This window comes from Candoia aspera, chromosome 6 (genome assembly GCF_035149785.1).
Source record: "Candoia aspera isolate rCanAsp1 chromosome 6, rCanAsp1.hap2, whole genome shotgun sequence".
NCBI lineage: Eukaryota > Metazoa > Chordata > Lepidosauria > Squamata > Boidae > Candoia > Candoia aspera.
In genome coordinates, this window is record NC_086158.1 from 92,526,694 (window position 1) to 92,550,124 (window position 23,431).

At 39.4% G+C, this 23,431-nt stretch overlaps 1 protein-coding gene across 1 annotated transcript in view; it reads right to left on the minus strand.

The window, feature by feature from the left end:
- The window catches only part of POLR3A (RNA polymerase III subunit A), a 49,383-nt gene that overhangs the window by 651 nt on the left and 25,301 nt on the right, over positions 1-23,431 (minus strand). Inside the window, exons 17-30 of the mRNA XM_063307689.1 lie at positions 22,892-23,003; positions 21,433-21,551; positions 19,877-20,014; positions 18,571-18,741; positions 18,104-18,217; positions 11,731-11,817; positions 10,381-10,463; positions 8,949-9,119; positions 7,647-7,740; positions 7,447-7,539; positions 5,975-6,139; positions 3,763-3,927; positions 3,233-3,364; positions 659-791 (exon numbers count right to left, since the gene is read on the minus strand). Of these exons, the coding sequence (XP_063163759.1) occupies positions 659-791; positions 3,233-3,364; positions 3,763-3,927; positions 5,975-6,139; positions 7,447-7,539; positions 7,647-7,740; positions 8,949-9,119; positions 10,381-10,463; positions 11,731-11,817; positions 18,104-18,217; positions 18,571-18,741; positions 19,877-20,014; positions 21,433-21,551; positions 22,892-23,003 (1,777 nt within the window). The remainder of the gene's footprint in view (positions 1-658; positions 792-3,232; positions 3,365-3,762; positions 3,928-5,974; positions 6,140-7,446; positions 7,540-7,646; positions 7,741-8,948; positions 9,120-10,380; positions 10,464-11,730; positions 11,818-18,103; positions 18,218-18,570; positions 18,742-19,876; positions 20,015-21,432; positions 21,552-22,891; positions 23,004-23,431) is intronic.

Genomic DNA, 23,431 nt, shown 5'->3' on the forward strand with positions numbered 1-23,431 from the left:
TCAACTCCACTATCAAGAAATCACAGGGCAGAGCTAGGGGAATGTCACAATTATAAATTAGAAACCTGGAAGAGATTCATCTAACCTAATTCAGCAAATGTTCTGAACATGCTGTCAAGAATTTAATGTTCACATGCAGGAACATATGAGGCTCTTCAGCCTATTATCATTTCCTGATTGGTACATATTTCACAAGGTGTCTGGGAGAGATCTTCACCAGTTTGGTCCCTATTTTGAACTAGGGATTCAATGGATTAATTAACAATGGCCTGTGGATTGTGGATCTAACCTGTAACCCTTTCCTGGGCCTGCAAACCCTTCAAACAATACCATATTAACTGCCCCCACAAAAAATATCACAACATGTCAATAAAATAAATCCAGAGCTAGATTTTTTTTTTTTAAAAAAACACCAACCTGCTACCTTGTTGTACCATGTTTGAAAATTCAAGGGACAGAACATAATATATTTGGGGGGCTGAGCAGAAAAGCCTTGCTTGCTCGTTCATTCGTTCGTTCATTCATTCATTCATTCATTCATTTCACTCTATCCAAGGCTTCAATTGATTTTACATAAATAACACACCTGATTTATAGACATGTACCTAATGGCAAGTAGTCATCTTGACTGGGCTATAAATTAACCTAGAATACTTACCGCACACTGAATCCTTCTGCCCAAAGTATGCAGCATCAAAGAGATGATCTGCAGTCTTTTCAAATGAAGCAAGCATCAATACACTCTCCTTCATTTTTGCCAGGCCAAATCTAGTAATTCCCAGAACTTCGCCCTAGTCCCAAAAGGAAAAATAGTGGGAAAGCAAAAGCTGTTAAGATTAGTGGAGAGTTGCCAAATGGGCAGACAGAAAAAAATGGCAAGACGTGCAATGCTCCGTCCCAAACTTTATATTATAGTGGTACACAGAGGCCAACTTTTTCATTTTGGGATGAAAACCAGATAAATAGAATCAACAGGGGATTATTTTATTTCTCATCAGTTGAAAGAAGAATTATAAATACAATCTCCCTCTCTGAAAAAAGCACCCTCCCAACCGCAGGACTTGACTCACTGTGAAATTAGTTATCAAAGCAAAAACAAAACAGAGCCATTTTGCCAAAAGCCATGAAGAATAACGGACGGGAGTAGGAAGCCACAAGGATATAGGAGAGATTCTCTTAGATATCCTAAATCAGATACAGTGAATCTACAGTACAGTCCTTCAGATGTTGATGAACCTTAGCCAAGTGGCTAATAGTGAAGTTGCAGATGAGGAACTTCTGAAGGGCTTATGAAACCTAAAGCAAGGAACTGTATAACTGGAAACACATCCCTGACACATGGCCAGTCTTCATCAGCAGGAGGAAAATAACAAAGTGATCTTCAATACCTATTCCAAAACTTATTACTAGCATCTCCTTTGGCTAGGATGTGAATGTATCATTTCCACAACAAATATTTTAGACAGGCTGGAATGGTTATCCTATACATCAGCTCAGCTGGGGGAAACAATCCTTGGTCTTGTAAAATGGTAAAGGTGCCTCCAAATTCAAACTTGACTCCTGTTGAGTCAACTGGTGGCAGTTTGCTTACAAAAGTTTTTTTTTCTAGGATGTTTTTTCAACTTCTGAATTTAGCCTACAGCCCTGGATTTCCATCTAAGTACTAAATGGGGCTGTCCCTGCTTTAGTTTCAGCTGGATTCTGCTAGCAGTTACATTAGGTTATTAGTTTATCTCAGTCTTTGGCAATCTTGGATCTGGATGGCTTATCCGTCATGTGAGTTGTAAAAGAGCCTGTCTGAATGTCTGCTCTGAAGACTAGTGCAAAGACATGACAAATTTGAATATCTGAGTTTCTGCCACAGCTTCTCCAGACAGGCCTGGGGTGGGAGATGTGGCTGAGTAAGAATAATTCTCTGATCTCTGGAAAACAGAGTTAACTTTGGGAATGAATATTTGGTAGATACTTAGAATTACCTGGTGGCTGGAGGACACAATGGGGAGGGCCATCAAACTAGTGGACACAGGGCAAGGATTTATAAATACCAATGATACTTATCCCCAAACTAAAATAGCAGAAGTCCTTCATGACATTTCGCCTAAATCATATTTTAAAATCCATTAAATTGTTCCTAAGCACGCTTTCATCCCTTCGGGCAATCTCACCATGTAAGATTACCTACGGGTGGAGGCAGCTTGGCTACCAAATCCACGTGGAGTGCAACTGTTTACTCCACCCAGTGTGCAAAGAAACAACTGCCCTACTCTCAAACAGTCTGGATAAAAAGAAAACAATTGTGTGATCTTTGTAGATGGGTTACCGTAAGGAGGAGGACAGGAACTGGTTACAGAACCTCCCTGATCATCCTAACTAGAAATGGTAGGTGTGAGAAGAATGGAGGAAAAAAAGGGAAGAGAAAAGAAGAGAGTGAAGTAGAACAAAAGGCATATCGATGGCTGGTGAAAAGCAACTGAGACAACTTCAGTGTTGAACGATTCTTCCTTTCTGGGGAGAACTTTTTTTTGCTCTGTGTTACATTGAAAGAGAGTTTAACTGCTGGTTGTTACTCTTCTGTCCTTCTGCCCAAAACTACATGGCCTTCCCTGCAGAAGTGACCATGAAGCAATTCCAAAAGCTGAGCAGGTAACTTAGAGGAATGTGAGATGATCCTCAACGATTTAAAATATCATACAGACAAGCTTTGGATGTAGTCAGCGGGCTGTCTGAGTAAGAGTTCATTACTAGCACATGAACCAAACAGGAATTCTATTTTTGCCTCTTATGATTTTTTTTGTCTTAATTTTGGTATGACAGTGCAAGAACTGGCTTTCCTTTTGGGATACTGATTTTTCAAGGTAAAGTCTCCTTCAATACAAGCACACCTTTGGTGACTCTATGGATTCATCTGTGTTGTTTTCTTGACAGCAGTACAGAAGTGACTTGCCACTGCCTTCTTCTGGGACTTTCTTTTTCAAGTTCCCCATCTAGCCTGTAACCCTAGGAATACTAGTTGTAGTATGCCCTCTGATTTCTCACCTAAGTACTAACCAGAACTGACCTCAATTTCTGAATGAACACTAATATAAAGTCCATAACATAAATATAAAGCTGCCCAAATCTTATGCTCATGCTGATAATACTGTTAAACTTAGTATTTTTTTCATTTATTTTTTTTTTGGGGGGGGGGAGAGAGAGAGGTGAAGGAATACAGTAATGAAAAAAACAAACAAACCTTGTATGTCATCAGGTCCGACAACAACATGACATGTCTCCGATCAATACTCATTCCATGGTTCACCATAGTATATTGAATTTCACTGATAATAGTGGTTCGTGCAGCCTCAATGCCCAAGGTTTTCTCAACCTGGAAGATTTAAGTTATGCTGCCTTAATGAAATGGCAAACCGCTTATTCTGTTTACTCTGTTCTCCGACCCCATTATACCCACTTCTTTACACATTTCCATGGCTTATATATGAACTGTTATGCCTTCATACAAAAAAACTCAAAGTCTTGTTTTTCTCCATCATTACGTTCAGAGTCTTTCACTGAATTACCTTGCTATAATCCTCACAAAGACCCTACAAAATATGTATTAGCCCTATATTGCAGACAAGGCACCAAGCTTAAATGAAGGCTTTACTTTAGTACTTAAGTCAGTTTGTGGCAGAGGCAAGATTTGAACCAAGGAATAATGTCACATGCTGAGAAACCCTCTCTTAACTGCTATGATGCAGCGATTTATCGCTTCTCACTGATTACCTCATAAGTGTTGTTCGATGTTGTTCTTGTTCCTTTGACACCATGAGTGGCCATGACAGATCTCAGGTTGTCACCTTCTACCAACAATTTGTACCTTTCCTTCCCACTCTGTTCATCAATATGAATGACAGCACGAGATACTTCCGGGATACCTTGAACTACGATCTAGAGGTTTGAAAGAGAATCAAACGAAAGCAGAAGCTTTTGATTTTTCTCAGGAAAAATAAAGTAAATAGTGTAAAAATACAACTAAAAGCCTCCTTCACCTTTTTTTACTAAGATTTGGGAGTCCAAAGACTGTCAGCAAGAATTCATTTGAATGATCTCCATGAAGGGAAATGGGCAGAACATGAATGAATAAGGATCTCAGAGAGTTAGGAATCTCATTTCTTTGCTGATCAAGCAGCTGGAGGAAAATCACACCATGACCGTTTATTATTGTTTGTGATTATTTAAATATGATATTGTTCCTTATGCTTCATTTTGATTCTGTACATCATCTACAGCCCCTGGAGTGAGACGCTTTATAAAAATGAATTTCCTGGGGGGCAATTTATTTTGCAAATAAATACATTCTGCATGATCCAAATTTGCTTTTTAATCAGGGCAGAGCGTATGATGTTCCCCTGCAGCTAAAATGATCCATGATTTGGTAAACCCTGGCCTGGATTACTATAAAGTTGGGGATGTCTTTGAGAAGGATCAAGAACTTTCAGTTAGTTCTTAGTCCAGTGACTAGAATTTTAGCTTCATCAGGGACAGCCATATTATACCAGTTGTTGCCCATCTAAGGCACTGTTCCTTCTTTTAAAAGTCCTACGTGTGTTGGAAACAAAATGCCCGAGGAAGGGTCTTCTGTTTCCATTCCTGCATCTTCACTATGATTTCTGATGAAACGTTCTAATCAACACAAAAAGGAGAAGTTTTTCTCAGCTGCACCCGCCCAGGTTGGAACCGCTGTTTTAAGAAAGTTCAGCTTGTGCCAGCCTTACGACTGTTTTCACACCAGGCCAATAAAATCTTACCATCCAGGCATTTTAGAATGGTTTTTCTTGCCTTTGTTCTGTTGTTCTGATTTGTGATTTATTATAGTTATTCTGTTTTCAGTCTTTATTAGACCATTCTTTTATCATTTGCTATTGGCCTTGAATATGTTGGGACAGGGTTGTTGTTGTTTATTCGTTTAGTCGCTTCCGACTCTTTGTGACTTTGTGGACCAGCCCACGCCAGAGCTTCCTGTCAGTCGTCAACTTCGTTTTGGGACAGGGTAAGAGATTAAATTTGTACTACATCTTAGTTCTGATTTTACTTATTTGTTGCAAAGGAACTTCATTTGGCTTTCACAGAAAATGGGTTTTAAATGTCAGGACACCTTCAATAAAGTTCCTGCGGTGGTAAGCAATCTCCCTCCATCCTCCTCCTTCTGGTTTATGGTTTCATCTCTCAATTTGTCCACTCCAATGCCCCCCACCCCTTTTCTTGACTTGCTATTCCTCTGCCCATCTTTTCCAGTATCCTGTATTTCCTTCTCCCTTTCTTGCCACCTACCTATCCTATGGAATTCCTGTTCGTTAGTCAGCTGTTTTCCTTTGCCCTCCAGGAAATTCAGTTCTGAGAGTCTTCCTGTTGCTCAGTTTGTGACATCATCACTACCCAGCTAACCAGGGTCAAAAGCTTCTCTTTTCAGAGAAGGAGCCAGACCTAGTTGGCCTTTGGGTAGACCCATGGAAATTGACTTTAAACATCAAACCCTGCTGAACTGAATGATTCTATCCAGATTACAAGAAGGAGTTGTCACACCTAGCAACAAGAAGAAAATTTGAAGAAATTTGGAAATGCCCACCTCAGAAAAAAAGGGAGAAAGTTTAACACGTCCAAGCTGAATAGATCAACATGATTAACATAAAAACTCTCCAAGTCTAAGAACAAGAAGATCTATCTTTGTAAATATAGATACAGATAAGTAAATGTCCTGAACTGCAAGATCTTCTGGGGAAATGTGTATACCAAAACATGGCAAGCAAACAGAAAGAAAATAATAGTAGTAGTAGTAGTAGTAGTAGTAATAATAATAATAATAATAGCAGCAGCAGCAGCAATAGACTCTTAAGAATTCTTTTCCTATTTGGAAGACTTTGAAGGCAATCCTTTTCAGAAAGAACTTGAACAGTTTCACTTACGCTTCAGTGACAATAAAGTCAAGAATCCTCACCTTTGGTAGTTCTTCTTTCAAGGACTGCAACACATAATACATTGAGCTCTTGCTATTCTCTCGGGGAGTAACACAGACAACTGCTTCGCCATGGACAACCACATCCCCAGGCTTCACTCTGAGCTTTGAGATGCAAATAGAGTATCTCACAGTCTCTGCATTAACCTGTGCGGGGAAATGTCATTTTATTATCTGCATCATTGTTTGGCATCAGGTCTGGTTCTACAAGCATATAATTGCTATTAGACAAGATGCTCAAAATACTTCTTGTTGTTGTTTATTTATTCAGTTGCTTCCGACTCTTCATGACTTCATGGACCAGCCCACGCCAGAGCTTCCTGTCGGTCATCAACACCCCCAGGTCCCCCAGGGATGAGTCCATCACCTCTAGAATATCATCCATCCATCTTGCCCTTGGTCGGCCCCTCTTCCTTTTGCCCTCCACTCTCCCTAGCATCAGCATCTTCTCCAGGGTGTCCTGTCTTCTCATTATGTGGCCAAAGTATTTCAGTTTTGCCTTTAATATCATTCCCTCAAGTGAGCAGTCTGGCTTTATTTCCTGGAGGATGGACTGGTTTGATCTTCTTGCAGTCCAAGGCACTCTCAGAATTTTCCTCCAACACCACAGTTCAAAAGCATCTATCTTCCTTCTCTCAGCCTTCTGCTCAAAATACTAGTCTGGCCAAATGCCTCTGATGGGATGACCTGACACCAACACCAACACAAAGCATCATTCTATTCACCTATGGAATATATGCTTTGAACCTAGAATCTTAGAAATACTCAGTTATGTGCCAAGTGAGGTGTACAGCTACTAGAACTTTGCATCAAAAAGGACTGAAGGAAATGTAAGGCATGAAAAGCCAACAGCTTCTTACATTTCCAATTTAACATCTAAAGCAGTAATTTTCAAAATTCCACCTGATCCTTCAAGTCAAGCACATGGGATGTTACCATCCAATTTAATGTTTCAGGATTCCATTACATATGTGGATTCTACCTGATTTATATTATAATTTGCTAACACTGTAAGAACTGGTGTGGTACAGCAGATAACTAATGTAGAACCCCCAGGTTTAGATTCACTCAGTGCCATGACATTCCAAGATCATCCTTGGCCAATCATTTTGGGGAAGATAAAAGGGATGAAGGCAGTAGGCCAATTTGAGATTTTTTTGGGGGGGAGGGTAAAATATAGATTCATGCCTTTTTGTACCCTGAAGGGTAGAATTCAGAAATCCTACCATCTTCTTCTGCATAATATACAGTATGGTTCTCGGCGTACATCATGAATACGCTACTGAAAATTTACAGGTATTTGTAGCTGTATGTTTCTTATTGAGGAAAATCATGTAACTGGAACAATGGAAAAGGGCACCAAAGACATATTTACCTTCTTCCTGAAATACAGTAATCTTCAAGACCTACATCTTATACTAAGTTACAGGTTACTCCCTCAGGCAAATACTCACTTCCAGCCTCAACAGCCTAATCCGCTCTAATGAAAGCTTGACAAGAATAAAACAGTCATCAGGAAGGAAAACTTCTTCAATGTACTCTGAAATCTGCAATTCAAAAACGCCCCCCAAGCCCCAGTTTATTTCTGAATATTCATTATACCAACAGCATAATACATAAAGTGCAGTATTATCCATTAAAGAACACACTGTACCTCTCCCAGAAGTGTCTTCTCTATTCTTCCTTTGACCAAACGGGCAAAATCAGGATCATCATCGATGTCAAGATGTGCGGTGATAATTGGTGTACTATATATAAGCAAGAAAAGCATAACTGTGAAAAACGGTCTAGCTTAGGGTTTTTTTATAGTTATTAGCAGACGTTTTATAATTCACACGGCACGAAGTGTAAAACCCAGCAGGAAACAATATATGCTCTCCGTATATTCAAATATTAATGTTATAAATACATTACATATAACTTTAATTAGGTGCTCCAACTATCACCTAACAGTACTAAAAATGACCACTTTTGGCAGGTATCCTCTAAGACCAACCTATCATTGAGTTTTAAAAATTAGTGATTCTTTTCAGCCTCATCTGAAATTGAAAAGAACTAGCAGAAAAGATGGGCAGAAAATATTGCAGTAGCTTGAAGGTTGCTCCATTTTAATTTTATGTCATAGCCTCCCAAACCAGGTCAAATATGAGAAGTGAGCAGACAGAAAGATATAGCACTATGGAAATGTACCTACATGCTTTATAGTATAATCCTATACATGCAATCCCACTAAATTCAAGAATTTGTCTAGGATTACAACCTTTATTAATAGATAACATTAACTGTTTTTAATACAAAGATTGTTCAGAAAAGAGTAATGAAATACAAATAAAGTTTGTTCTTGCAAACCAAATTCCTTGATCATTTTGGTGCAATCACCAAACTCCCACCAACTTTGGGACTAATCATTGTAATTCAATCAAGTATTTCCTTTCATCTTCCAGAGTTAGGCTGGAATAGTAAACGGTACACTGGGACTTTTCACATTTCTATCAAAACCTGGTCTATTACCATCTCTACAGGTAATTCAAGAGGAGACTAAATTAACTTTAATTGACAGCCAAGGTACCAGCAGGTAACTGAGAAAGGCACCAATGACCATGCTAACCAAGTTTATCCTTCATAGATCTGAGTGATAATCAAATCTAGTTGATGATTCATAACATTTATTTTGTTTCTTACTAAATTCCTCGAAACTTGGTGCAAAAGACCTTTGTTAAAATTTTTGGAGCACGAAACTGAATTCATGGTTCTTCCACATTTTTGTTCTGTCATTTGAAATATTTGTAATAAAAGTGGGATATAACAATAAACAAATAAAAAATAATTACCACTTCCTACTAAAAATCTCAATGTGGTCTCCATAAAGTTCTACTATAATTAAGGCAAAAATTGGAAGTGAGACCTATTGCAAATCATCCAGAACTACCTTCTGATCACTTCAGAGTCAATGTACCTGATTGCTTTAGAGGCATTGATAATCTCTTTGATCCTTGGCACTCCTAAGGTAATGTTCATTGAGGCCACACCAGCAAAATGGAACGTCTTCAAAGTCATCTGCGTGCCAGGCTCACCAATGCTTTGAGCGCAAAGGGCTCCCACTGCAGAGCCAGGCTCCATCTGTGCTCTAGGTTGTAAGATCAAAGAAACATTTGTTTTCATTCATTTCACAGCTATCAATCACCTTGATAGTTCATGGCTGCATAGAAAACACACCCAAGTTCTCTAAGGACCCAGATTCACATTCTCTGAATTAAATGAAAATTCTCAGTGTGGCATTCAAGACTCATTATTTGCCTGAAGCTCAATTAAACCTGCATGTCAAAAAATGTAGACAAATGTACGAATCTTTGGGAGAAGAAATCAAAACTAGGCACTGAAGGCAGTTTAAATTGGCAGCCTGTGTAATCTCACAAGATATATTTGCAGTTTCCCATTCCTCATGGTGTGATCCATAACCTCTTCTCTTAAATCACGTCTATGCTTCCTATAATGTGGAATAAACAGCTGCATGGAATCTAGAAGTTCTGCGGCACGACCATGGTGTATACTTTTCCAAACAATGTTTATTTAGAGACTTCATAGACTTTGACAATACACTTTTAGCACGGACATATATAGGACAGATATGTCCCATATATGTCCATACTCAAAGTATATTGTCAAAGTTTATAAAGTCTCTAAATAAAATAATCATTCCTCTCCTCTTCAAAAAAGTAAAAGCTGAGATTGTCAAGAAAAGGAATTCCCACACACTGAACATGTGGCCTTCATGTGCTCACTTGATTGCACAAACACCACCAGTGCACAGAGGACTCCAATATGGCTCAGAGTCAAGTTTCCCATCTCTTGTATCGGTAACACTGGATAAACTTAGTCATTGTTTTTATATTTTAACTTTCTTGTTCAAATAAGTCAACACTACACACCCTTGTTTATGTGCATAAAAAGGGGACAAGAGTCAGTGCTCCTACCAAGGAGTCTGGGTCAGGGTTAATGCAAATTTTTCAAATATATACAATACTCATCAGCAGTGGTTGTTTATTATGTACAGGCTAAATGATCTGAGCTGATGAAGTCAGTCTCAAACACCATTTCTTAACCAACCTATGCAACAGAGGGAAGCTAGTGCCCCAGAATATAAATGGTATCTTTAGCAAGAGACCTTACGCAACAAGGAAGACAGGAGATCAGATGATAGCTGTCACCCTCCATTAAATCCCAATGAAACTACCCTACAGAAAGATGGACCTTCTCTGAATCAAATCAAATCAAATCAAATCAAATCACAGAGCAATAATAGCCCCAAGACACGTACATCCTATTTAGGACGAACTTGGCATCTCATGCATCAGAAAAAAGAATCAGGAAACAATAATTTTTCATACCTCATATACTTCTCCCTACAGATCTCCAGAAACTTTTCCAGCTGGGTTGGAGTGATTCGGTCCAATTGGTATAAAACATATGGCTAAAGTGATGAAGACCCAGAATGATTAGAAGTATATTCAATAGAGTAGTCAACAATTGGTGTTGTGTTCCCTACATATGGCTCAAAGGGGCACCAAACATTTATCCCTTTGCTTTGCTTCTACTCTTCATAAACATGATGGTGTCAAACTATGACCTGGAAAAAACCATAGTTTCCTGCTGTGGGAATGAACTACACTGAATCTTAAGGCCCCAGCTTCAGACACACTGTCTTTCTCACTCCTGTTATTTTGTAGATGCAAAAACAGTTTTAAAACATTAAGACAGTTAAGTTGTGATTGTAAAGTTAAGTGTAGATTTCTCTGGCATCTGAACTTGGATATACTGAAGATCCAGAAGAGCCTTTCTGAATCCAGCTGTGCTGAATAGGGACTATAGGAATTGAAGTTCCACATATACAGAGGTCAGAAAATTGGGGAGGTCAGCTCTGAAAATATTCTGAGCAAGTTCTCTGCATTGATCAGAGTACTACTATCACACACACTACATTTCCCTCTATTTCCCAGACACAGTCCCTATTTTATGGTACTTGCTGTTCTTGGAAGATCAATGATTCAACCTATTTTCCTTTGCAAAATCACCACTTGTTTTTTACCCTTTGAAAAAAGGCTAGGAATTGCCTGTTAAAAATATCTGCGTTCATATACAAGCACTACAGGTTTTTCATTTCCTCCAGCTCTCTTCATGTTGAACCCCTGAAGGGCACATACATACATTGGGCACATGCAGAGAATTTAAGATGAAGAGAGAAATTTAGGAGTAAAAACACCTGCATTTGGTAAATACAATGGGAAGGCTAAATATGAGATTCTATCCAACATTCTTAACATTTTAAAAACATATTTGGTTTTAAAACTGATCTGTTTCAGAAGGTCACTGCAGAACAGATTGCTGCAGGTAGAGAAAATCCTTCAGCAGGGTGAAAAGGACAGGGGCAGGGACCCTTAATATATTTAGTTAGAAGTCTATCCTGCCTTTCATTCAGAAGCTGATGGCAGGGTACATCCTCTCATTTTATCCCCACAAGAAGAATTCTGCAAGGAAGCTGTGCTGAGAAGGACTGGCCACATCTGTGGCTGCAGGTGGACTTGAAGCTGGGTCTCCCTGCTGCTAGTCCAACACCTTACCTCTACACTATGCTGGCTTCCTTGATATACTGTATATGAAAGAAAAAGTCACCCAGAGGGTGCCCCCCTTTCCATCCCCAAAACTATAAGCCGTTAGAAAGCACCTATTATGCGCATTACCTCTGTTGTACCATTGTCATTAATGCCATACTTGTCCCTGGTTTTCTTGATCTTTTCAGACATGCTTTTGATGAATTTTTTAATTTCCTGCAATAAAGAATTCATATGTTCAGCTTTGTGTTTCATTTCTGCAAGTTAATGATGAAAAGTCACCAGCGGCTTCCACATTTAGCAGTACTTTATACTAAGGGGGAAAAAAAGTAGTGAGGAGGAAAAAAGACCAAAACAAAACGTAAGGTGTCCTTCAAATCAAACTCAGCCCCTGTTGACTTTCTAGGCACATACAGTTTTCTTGCCAGCAAGATGGAAGTGGTTTGCCATTGCCTTCTGACTGTGTACAGGATTCTTCTTCTACTTCTCAGTTATGCCTACAACCTTGGTCTCCCACCCAAGTACTACTGGGGTTGACCCTGCTTAGCTTTGTAACCCTGAGTCAAGTCAGTGAAGTGCTGCCATCTACTGAGTCATACATAAAAAAGCAATTAAAAAGTTCTCTCAAAGACCTTTCATGCCACAACAGCCAATTTTTACATTGGTTTTAGAAAGCATCTGAGATGCAGGATTCAAAATCTACTTGGCAAGCAGAAGTAAACAAATTATAGTTGTCTCCTTCAGATGTTTTGGGATTTTCTATCTTTTTCCTACATTTTTCAAGTAGTGAGAGACAGAGAAAGGGGTTCTGGAATATTTCTCATATGATAATACGTTTCCAACATTTTTGAGATTTGAGAATTTATATTAACAAAAGGAAAGGAACGTGTGCACAAAATTCAGTGGATATGGGGACACCCCCTTCCCCGAAAACTAACATTGATAGAATTGGGAAGCACCCAATGAAATGGATGGAACAAAACCTCCCTAGTTTAATTTTGGACAATGAGTAAATGCTACTAACCACGGTTTGCTTATTACTTATTGATTTAATCACTGTGTTTGCCCACTCAGTTGCAAAGGCATCTCTAGATAGTTGGTGACAGTATTCCTTCAAATAGCAATTTCTGGGGAATTCAAAGAAAAGACTGTGGTTTCCAATTCTGCGTTCCAGAGACATTTGGTCAACCACAAGGGAAGACAGACAGCTTTCCCCAGCCAGGTGCCATGATTTCAATGACCATGCTCCCAGGCAGCATAGTCCAAACAGGAGATTAGGGGAAGTCCAATTCAGGTCCAGTTTGGCAGCATCTTTCATATAATGTTCTTATGCTTTTATAGCCAAATTAAGCAGACCAATTCTACTTCCACTATTATTACAATCTATGCTAATTTCCATTTTAATTAAAGTCTACAAAATAGGCATTAAAAAGGAAGGCTTCATGTAATGCGCACAAAGAAGTTCATGTATTTTCTCCCAATATGTCATTCTATGGTAAATTAGGCTATTTGTCCTATGCCAGATTGCAGACAGTAAGTAGTTTAGGCTTAAAGACAGGGCAAAAAGGTAGTCAAAAGCCAGTTAAAATTGTAATGAATTATACGGATTTGCACTTCTTTTGTTCTGAGCTAATATGCAAGACAAACATTAATCAAACTGTGAAGTGGGTAAAAATACTGCATTAATTGTAAGTCAAGAATCCTGAAGGTTACAGGGAAATCTGCCATGAAAATGCAAGTCTGCTATGAAAACATAATGCTTAAGGAACATGTGAACATTTTGTGACAACTCTGGCCTTTGTAGCCTTCCTCTCAATAAGCAAGTGCTGCAAGAGGAGAGCAAGCTTCTGACACGTAGCAGAAGACCATCATCTTGCATTAAGAAGCAAATCATAGTTCTTTTAATTAATTTTGCCAGTGACTTGAAATAAGATTTTCTTTGAGACAAAATGCTGATCTATGAAACAAATCACGGTATTTTTACGGAAAATAAAGCACTTCTGGTTATTGTTAAGGTGACTTTCCAAACTGCCCCAACTGTGGGATAACTAATATTTAATGATACTCAGTGAAGGTATTTAAATCATACTGTTTCATCCAAGTAAGTACAGTAGCATTCTTATTATGTTTTTCCAGAACCAGGATACATCTTTAATATGAATGTGCAACACATGGCCATATAAATATTCTTTTACCATATTTAACAGTCTTTTTCCCTCTTCTCCTCCCTTCCATCTTTCTATCAAAACAAGAAAATGAATTGCACCAGTAGTGTGTGACCTGCCTTGGATCACCCAACTGATTAGCATTAACCCATTTCCAATAGTAGCAATAGAAGTCTTTGGAAAAGCCATCTAGTGCCAAACTGCAGGAATTCAAACTAAGTGATTTCAAAATCTATGCTTAATCAAAGTAAGGGTGTGATAACATTTCTGCTTACTTATCTCTGTTTACCAAAAAGGTGAAAAACATTATATGACTCTAACAATCAGAGGGCTTGGTTTAAATTAATTCATATCAAGCTACAGAAAAGTACAAAAACATGGTACAACTTGGACAATATCTTTGGATTACGTTCAAATATTCCATTAAAGGATGGGCCAAGCACTGACAGTGCCCAAACAACTGCTGAAGAGTTTTAAATAAAATCCAACTCATATGCACATATGTCATAAATGACAAAAAACAACTCAGGTTAAGAGTCTATGCTGGTAACCAGCCTCTAGCAATTAAGAATTGCCTGTAATCAACACAACAGGGATGCTGTCTGAAACCATTTGAAATCTTTTCAATCAATTTAATCAGATAGGGCGGTGTTTCTCAACCTTGGCCACTTTAAAAAGTGTGAACTTCAACTCCCAGAACTCCCCAGCCAGCTTGCTGGGGAATATTAGTTAAGTATGAGCTAATAACTTCTATGGAGTCATTTGAAAGGCTACATTTGTAGCTGACAATTTTCAAATCCAAGAACTTTCAGGCACAAACATGGCTACAAGGAAGATGATCTTCTTCAGACAGTAACTTAGCTATAGCATCACAAGTACTTGATGGTTTTAAGTATAATATCCTGCAGGGAGCCCTCTTCTTCCAGGGGTTTTGAACAGACCACAGTTCACTTATTATATCTGAATAAAAAATCAGGAGGAGTCTGGTAGCACCTTTTCTCACTAAGAAATATTATTAAAAGGCTGAAGCTTTTGTGAGCAGCTGCTCATCTCATCAGATGCAGAGTGGTTATGCATCTACCTACGTACCTTCATCAGTCCAGCCACTCTATGCATCTGATGAATCTTCTGCCTTTAAATAACATTTGTTAGTTGGAAAAGTTGTTACTAGACTCTTCTTGATGTTTTGCCACCATAGACTTAACATAGCTCTTCTCTTACTACGTCTATATCTGAGTAACAGCAATTGCTGCATCTAGGGTTAATTCAATTATGAAGGTATCAGAACTGTGGCATTAAAAAAAGTTAGTTTTACTTATCTGGATGCAACAGGAAACTGTGGCTTGTTCAAGAGCAATCAGCAGTGTTAATTTTTCTCCATCCACGTTGGATAGGAGTACAAAACCTGAAGCTCATGCCTGCTTGCTACTGCAACATTAAACCTGAGTGATGTTACCTCCTTCTCTTTCTTCCAACACAATCCCCCAGATCAAAAGTAGACTAAGAAGATATACAATACAGACACTTCGATTCAATTTACTTTCCTAGATCTTATATGGGTTCTGTTTGAGGAACAACACTGTGCTTTTAATACATTTGTTATTTTAGTTTGTTGAGAACTGGATGTATGCACTCTTCAAACAGGTCTGAAACTGGAAACTTGGTGAACCAAACAAGCAAATAATATTTACAACAGAAAAAAGATTTTATGAAGACAATACAGGAAGGGTTTTCAGGAATGAGAGAAGGATCTTTCTCTCTGCTACTGTGGGATGAAGATTGCAGCCTGAAACAAACTGAATACAATGTAAGCCTCACTGAATATAACAGGACATCCTTCTGAACAAACATGCGTAGGACTGCAGTGTAAGATTCTATGAACAGCAAAACAATCAGACACATTTTAAAAGTTAAAAAAAAAAACATTCCAAGCAGTTAGACTTGCAATTTCAGCTAGAAAAACCATGGTTATAGATCTCAATTTAGACTTCATGCAAAAAGCTGTCACTATTGGAAAAGCAGTTTTGTTGCTGGGAAGGAACACAGAGTGGGAAAGTATAACAAGAGTCACAGAACTAAGCTGGCATCTTAGTGGTGTTCAATTTCTTTTTTCAGGAACCTCATCAGCATGTACTGTACATAGCATTTAATGTGTGATCGCATCACAATTTTTTAGAAAGGCATTACAATTAGAAGTTTGGGGTTTTTTTTACTGACTTCCTAAATGTCCCCTGAATGAAATCTGGTTTTTTCCCCCCCAAAGCAGTTGCACTAGCAGTTTATACCATAATCGCAAATCTTTTTTCCCTATTAGCTCAGGTCCCTTCAGCTTATATATGAACTTAGAATTCCTTGTTTCTAATGAGACTCACCTTACCTTTGATTACAATGAACTTCAGGGGGCATTTAATACTCTTCTCAGAACGGTGCTTTTTGCTTCCTCTTTTATTTGAGCTCCCCAAAAGGATTTGATATGGTGATCAAACCTGGCCAGCTCCCTGATCTCTTCTAATTCCAGATGGATATAATCCATCCATGGAGGATTTCTCTTTTTCCATGACTGCTAAGTTTATGGTTCAAATTCAGAAAATTTTTGGGGGGTGGGATTCCTTCTTGAGGGACATATTCTACAAATTACAGGAACAAGAACCAGAGGGGAGAATAGTGCCTGTAGGCATTTATGACTTTGGCTGCTCAAGGAATGCTTCTGACGATGGGTATGAAATTCACAGCATCCTCCCAGCCCACTGGTTATTTCCACAGGCAGTAGAGTTTTAAACCTTTTGATAACTAACTAGCAGGCCTATTTCAAACTCAAGATTTGAAGTTCTTGTTTGATGAACTTAATGGCTCAGAGAAGATCTAGCTGATCAAATTTCCCTTCTGGGGGGAATAAGGACAAGGTTACATAAGCCTGAAGAGCCTCTAGTTGAGGTACTCCCTTGTAGTGACCATGTCTTGTGCTAAAATAAATCCAATAAGCCTGCAATGCCCCTTGTGAATATGTTACATCATGATACATTACTTCAGACTTCTTTTATATAGGAAGAAAGTGCGCTAATGTCTGTCACTTTTCCTTCCTTTTATTAGAAGGGATCGGTGGAATATCTAGGTGGCCTTGATTGTTTAAGCCTCTGAACCAAGAACTGTTGGAGGAATTAATCATGCTTGACAGCAGTTTGGAGTGCACTTCCAGCTGCACACAGTGGTGGACGAATCCAATAATGTGTTCAACAGTTATGCTCAGAGGGCAACTGCAATCTCAGTGTGGCATTCTGGTATCTTTGCATCGCAACTCTCTTTGCCAAGACGGAAGAGGAAGAAAGAAAGAAACTTATGTAGTTGCCTGAAAGAATCAATGGCCCAGGCAAACATCGGATATGCAGAAAAATTAGCTATTATTGCCTCTTTTTCGTATTGTTGTATAAACGAAGCCACCAAAGATAACCTCTGGCTAAGGAAATAATGTCTATAAAGGAAAGAAGAGGGGAGGGAGGGATGAACAAGAGTAGAAATTGCCAATGCAGAATCTGGTCTTGGTCTTCCTTCCAGAAAAGTCTGAAGCTGGACCCAAAAAAAGGAGATACTGAAGATTCTGAGACTGTCCATGGTACACTGGGAAAGAACATCATATTGTTGGGAGTATCCAGTTTATGCAAAATATCATCTGTGTGGTAAAGAGGATGTGCTTAAATCTCCACTAGGCAAACTAAGTGACAACACAAATAAACTGGGTAGGTTCCAGTATGATACTGATTTATTTAGTATTTTAATAGGGTGATATGCTGCTCCAATAGTCAACTGACTTTAGTGCATTATGAGCCTCTGCATAATGTGTGCACAGACACACACAGACACACACACATGCTACAATTACCTTATTATAGGCCACATAGCCACTTTCAGTTAATGCCTTCAAGAATGAACAGGAAAAACAAAGCAGTATTTTGATGTCCTTGAAGAAACATTCCCACCCAACTTTTACAAAAACAAACATGTTTTTACACCTTAGTTTATTTTTTGAAGCAAACCTCTGGTATTGGATATCAACACCACATCCGGCAAAGACACCAAAACAATCAAGTCCTATCTTGTCTTAAAACAATACGTGGCCTTAAAAGTGAAGATTTAGGAATCTTATCAATTCCAAGCTTGCAATCTCTGAGAAGCCTGGGCTTGTGGAGAGGAACGTACATTAACCTCAATTCTATCGATTAAATGATCAAGATGGGACCAATCAGACAGAATACAGGGAATTCATTTTGAGTTCTAAAGATGGCAGCTCCTTTTACAAAGAATAATCTTTGTGTGGAAAAGGAATCTAAATAAAACAATACCTGCAGGAAGCTGTCCTGGCAACAAAGGAATTCATTTTTCTTCATGATGGATTCAGCTGTTAGCACCAATTCATTTTTACTAAGAGCAGGCTCACTTCGGCTTGGATACACAGCCTAAAGCAACAACAAAGAATACAGATCAATTACAGCGCCATTTTATGCTTGGGTTCTTCAGAAAATTCAATATGCATTCCAAATGAATGCTGCTCAAGTTTCTTGTACAAATATAACCATATGAAACAAAAATTCTTATCCAGGTCCTTCGAAGTTCTCTACTGCAGCTGGAGATGTGTTTTTCAAAGTAGTTTTACAAAATAATGCCAGATAAAACCTTGCAAGATTAAGAATCTTGCAGAAACTTAAACTATGACTGGGCCAACCAGGAATTAAACTCCAAGGCCTTCAAGCTTGCTAGAGCATCCTGACAATTACTTTTATTTAAAAAGATACCCTGTACTAATACTTACTCTGACATTGTCCAGAACACGCTTGAACTCCAAAGGTTCATCCTTCCCTTCCATGGCTGCAGGATCTAAACCATCCCCACCATAAATGAACTGTATAATGTCCCCTGTAGAACTCCTGACGGTCAAGTCATACTGTGAACATAGATCTTCAAGGGATTTCACCAATCGTCTCTGGGGGAAGGTAGAGAAATACCCTCTTTAAGGGAGATACACAGCTACAGACTCAAGATATTATTCAAGACAGGGGGCGGCAACCAATTCCCACTAACTACCAATAAAAGGAGTTGAGGTCTACTTCCTACTTTTGGATATCCAGGAGAATGTTTATTCAGTTATACAGCTGCATAGCAAAAGTAAGTATATATCTGGAAATATGTCAACCATTTGTGGAAAAGGCAATCTTTTTAAGCCTACTACACTGAAATGTAACTATAAAGATAACCTTCTATTCAGGATCCTTAATGGACCAAAGTAATTAAAGAAAAACCCAGGGTGTTGTTAATTAGCTTGGCTATATCCATAGTTAACTTTTTTAATCAAAAGTTTAATTAGCATACCATATTCTACATATAGCACTTACTGAGCCATCTATAGGTACTTCTAGAAGAAATTAACTTGAGTGTCCCCATTAAAGAAATAAAAAACCCAAAGTTAACTAGGCACATTTTCTTTGTAGATGACGTAGTAATCCCTGAACAAGTTGTGGTGGCTGTTTCTTAGCTGAAAACTTGGAGGGAGGGGTCAATAGACACAAGAGGTACCACAGTATTTTTATAGGTCAATCATGTTGCCTGCTCCTTCCAGTGACAATATCTAGGAAGGGTGAAAGAGGAACAGAAACAACTGTAAAGTATGATGACCGGAAGATAGAAAAAATAACAGTCTGGAGCAATTAGTATTTTGGATTTCTCTCCCAAGTGGGAGTTTTTCCCATATGAAACAATAATGAATGCATTTGGCTGCTAAGTAAACAAGTAATCAATCTGTTCCAAAGAACCAGACAAAATGTTTTCTTAAAACTTTAAAACAGTTCATTCTCTTCCTTGCTAACTATACACATGCAATATACATGTGTATATGTCTGTGTGCGTATGTACATCTGTCTGTCTATTTATCATAGCAGAGATCTGCAGACATAATGGTTCATTCTTTCGATATTTCTTTTCTTTCTTTGTCCTCAGAACTGAAACCAGAAAGGAGACAGAGACCAGAAGTTGGCAGGGAAATAACTCTTGACTTAAAGGAGAATAAATACTTATAGTTGGCTACACTGATGGTCCTACTATAGAAAAGTGCCTCCAATTACCTGCATATATCCTGTTTCAGCTGTTTTTACAGCTGTATCAACAAGACCTTCCCGACCAGCCATGGTGTGGAAGAAAAATTCAGAGGGAGTCAACCCAGAATAGAAGCTGTTGGCAACAAAACCTTTAGCGGCTGGAAGCTGAAAAGAAAAAGACTTCTGAAATATATTGCTCTAGAATTTACTTTCACAGTCAGTGTGGTTAATATATTGGAATAGTACTGGCAAGACAGGTTCAAATCGCCATTTGGCAATGAAACACACTGATCCAGTTTGCCTCACACGATTGTCATGAGGGCCAAATCAGAAGCCGTCTGATCACATATTCCTTGGAAGAAGGTAAAATATAATTAAAAGAGCACATGCTTGTTATCAGGACTGGTGAGCTATCCAAAATCTTTGTGTAGCTTTATGAATTTTTAAGAAGCACCACATGAACATGTGGACAATCTATAGAAAGCAACATGGGAGAAGACGCATCCTAGAAGAAGCAGCAAGGATGAGAAGCAGCAAACTGAGGGCCATTTTGCACACCACAATATACCCCCTAGAGAAATACTCAAGATTATCCAATATTTCTCCAGGGCAACAATAGCAATTTAGTGTGATTTCAATTGTTTTTCAGAACCATAGTCAGTCTGGGGCCATCTCCCAATACAAAAAGTCCTTCCAGCTTTATTCCATTCCAACAGCATCTTCCACTGCCTGGTGGGCTCTGCAGGATTCCATGTTCGGGGCAGAACCAGAAGTCCCACAATCCTCTACATTTCCCAGATGATGAGAACTGGACAAGTTGCCCAACAGAAAAGCCCTGTGCTAAGTGTTCTGGTTCTTTATTCAAAGAGCACCAATCAGCAGCAGTTATCATTCTGATAATGTTTTTTAACTGTTCCTAGACCTCCAGAGTCCCTGGATTGAAATAAGGGTCCCCTCCCCCACACACACATCCTTCCACACAGAGACAGACAGACACAGGGGATGGCAGGACCCCCAGCGCACCAGCTCTCGGCGCTGTTAGGGCCTAACCCTCACCCCACACTCCCTGTGTCCCTCCTCTGCCTCTCTCACTGGTCCACAGGGGGGCACCACATCCATTCCTACCCACCTCCTGTCTCTCACTCAGGGGTGGGTACTCTTACATACCACCATACCATCCTGGACTCCCCCGCGTCTCTCACACCCAGGAGGGAGTCCAACACTCACACTGGAAGGACCCTGATGACGCTCCCCTGCCTCTGGGTGTGTTGGGAGGGGATGACCAGCACTCCACTCCAACGCGCCTCCCCCCACTCCGAGGCCTGTTGCGTCGGCTGGATTCCCTGTGCTGTTGGAATCTACAGACCCCACTCCGCATCCATGGGGCTCTGGGGTGGGGTCTGAGACTATAAGAAGTCACCACCTCACCAACACCAAGGTCTTCAACTAGTGGTCTCTGGCAGAGGGAGCTAAACTCCCCAAGATTCATTGTCCCTTCCTGCTGCTGAGCACCACCTATTCTCATCCACACTGCCTTGTTTCACAATACTGCCAATGTCCTACCTAAATCCCGGGCTCCTTACCTTGGAATGCTTCTCAAAATGAGGCAAGGAACGATTTTCAAAGCCATCGGGCACTCGCGACCCACTGATAGCTTGTTGCCCTACACAAGCAATCATCTGGGATATATTAATAAAAGATCCTATTAGAAAAAACAACCACAGCAAAGGTCAGCAACATCTTTCTCTCATGACTGAAAGCAACATGTTATCACAGAGTTTTATTCCTATTCTACTTTACTAGGATGAATAACCTCTCAAAAGTCACTATAGAAAGTTTGTTCCATTATCCTATAATGTTGCGCTTATTATGAGTAAGTGCTTCTTGTTTTGAAGCTCTTTAGAACTTATTGTCTGCCTGGCTGTGAAGCAAAACCTGAGGTTTAAAAAACAAAACAAAGTATAACCATATCTGGTTAGTGGTTGGATGGGAGCCTACCAGGAATCTCAGGCCTTTAGGGTGAACTGGGAGGTTGAAAATCATCCAGGAAGAGGGCAATGGCTAACCACTTCTGTATCCCTGCTGAAAAAGCTCACATGGATGTATCCATGAATCCCCCAAGTCTACTCAAAAGAGATTTTACCTTTTAACTAAAGCAAATCCTTCCAAAGCCATTCTTACTAAGTTTGCACATGCAGAATATCTGGTTTAAATGATCCATGGTAAGGATGCACCAAACAGATCTGAAAAAGCAAACTGCAAATTTCTGTGGGCAAATGCAGGCAAGCTGCCTACTTCATACATGCATAAGTAGCATGAATTACATCCTGCTGACTTAGACCTAGATGGAGAGCAAATTGAACAGAACTCAAATTAAAGTAAAACTAAGATAGGGTTGTCTATTCTCTGAACAATGGTACTATATCTAAGGCACAGGAATAGCATTCATATTATAGTAACATGCCCTGATATAAATGTATTGCTGATTGTGCTGCTCTGGACCCAAAAACCTTTAGCGGGGGGTACGGAGAAGGCAATAGGAAGTCTGTATAATATAATAAACCTGTAGAAAATGATGTCCAGACCCCTAATAAAAGGGAAGGATAGTCAGTTATGTAGTCAGGGCCATTCAAGCCATGAGATATGGCCCAGTGAATCATATTCCACCTTGTATCTCCCGGCTGAACTTCCATCTCTCCAGCAAAATGGTCCACACAACCCCTTCAGTGGGGATAAAGCAAAACGGTCCACATTATAGACCATGGCTATGCCTAAGGCTCCAGTTGACTTTGGAATGGAGCTGCAACCGCTATTGTTTAACTAGGAAGAATTTCAACCAATAGAATGCATGCAGAGTTATCTGAGATCCTATTTTCAGGCTAAACTAGACTGATCTCTCTTGGATAGAACTTTGCCTCTATATTGGACGCCGCTGATTCCTACTGCCAGGAATATACAATAACTGTGCCTTAGCAGAATGCAGCCGCAAACATCTATTTATTGGCCACAGAGATAGGTAGCAATTTGAATGGTCAATCCTACCTTTTGAACCACAAAGAGCCATGGTGAGGGGGCTGTTACTCTTGTCTAGTTCTCTAAGACAGGCACTGCCAGCATGGTCTCGGATGACAGACAGCTCTTTCAGAATCAGTGCCTAGGAGAACACTCAATTAACAAGCAATCCTTACAAGAAAATGCCCGTTTTCATTTCATCACAACTGATTCTAATCAGAAGTTGACGTTATTCCTAAGAAAGCAATCCAATACATATTGTTTGGAATAGAATAAAGTGCCCCGACAATAATGGACAAAAGACCGATCGCTTTGAACTTCCTCAGTTGACAAGACTAATCGTGGTTACTAATTGTAAAAATTTATCCCGCAGGGGTCCTTTCAGAACTAAAGAGGACATAGCTTCTTTGGCAAGAGAACTCAAGAGGAGCTGCCTCATTCTTCAATTTCAAATCATCATAAAGCAGAAATTCAGATTTTAATGGCTACGCAGCACCCGCTGTAGACTTGTAATGCTCTTGAAGGTAAAGCGGGTATAAGCCCAATTTCTGAACTTGGCGTGCACATTAC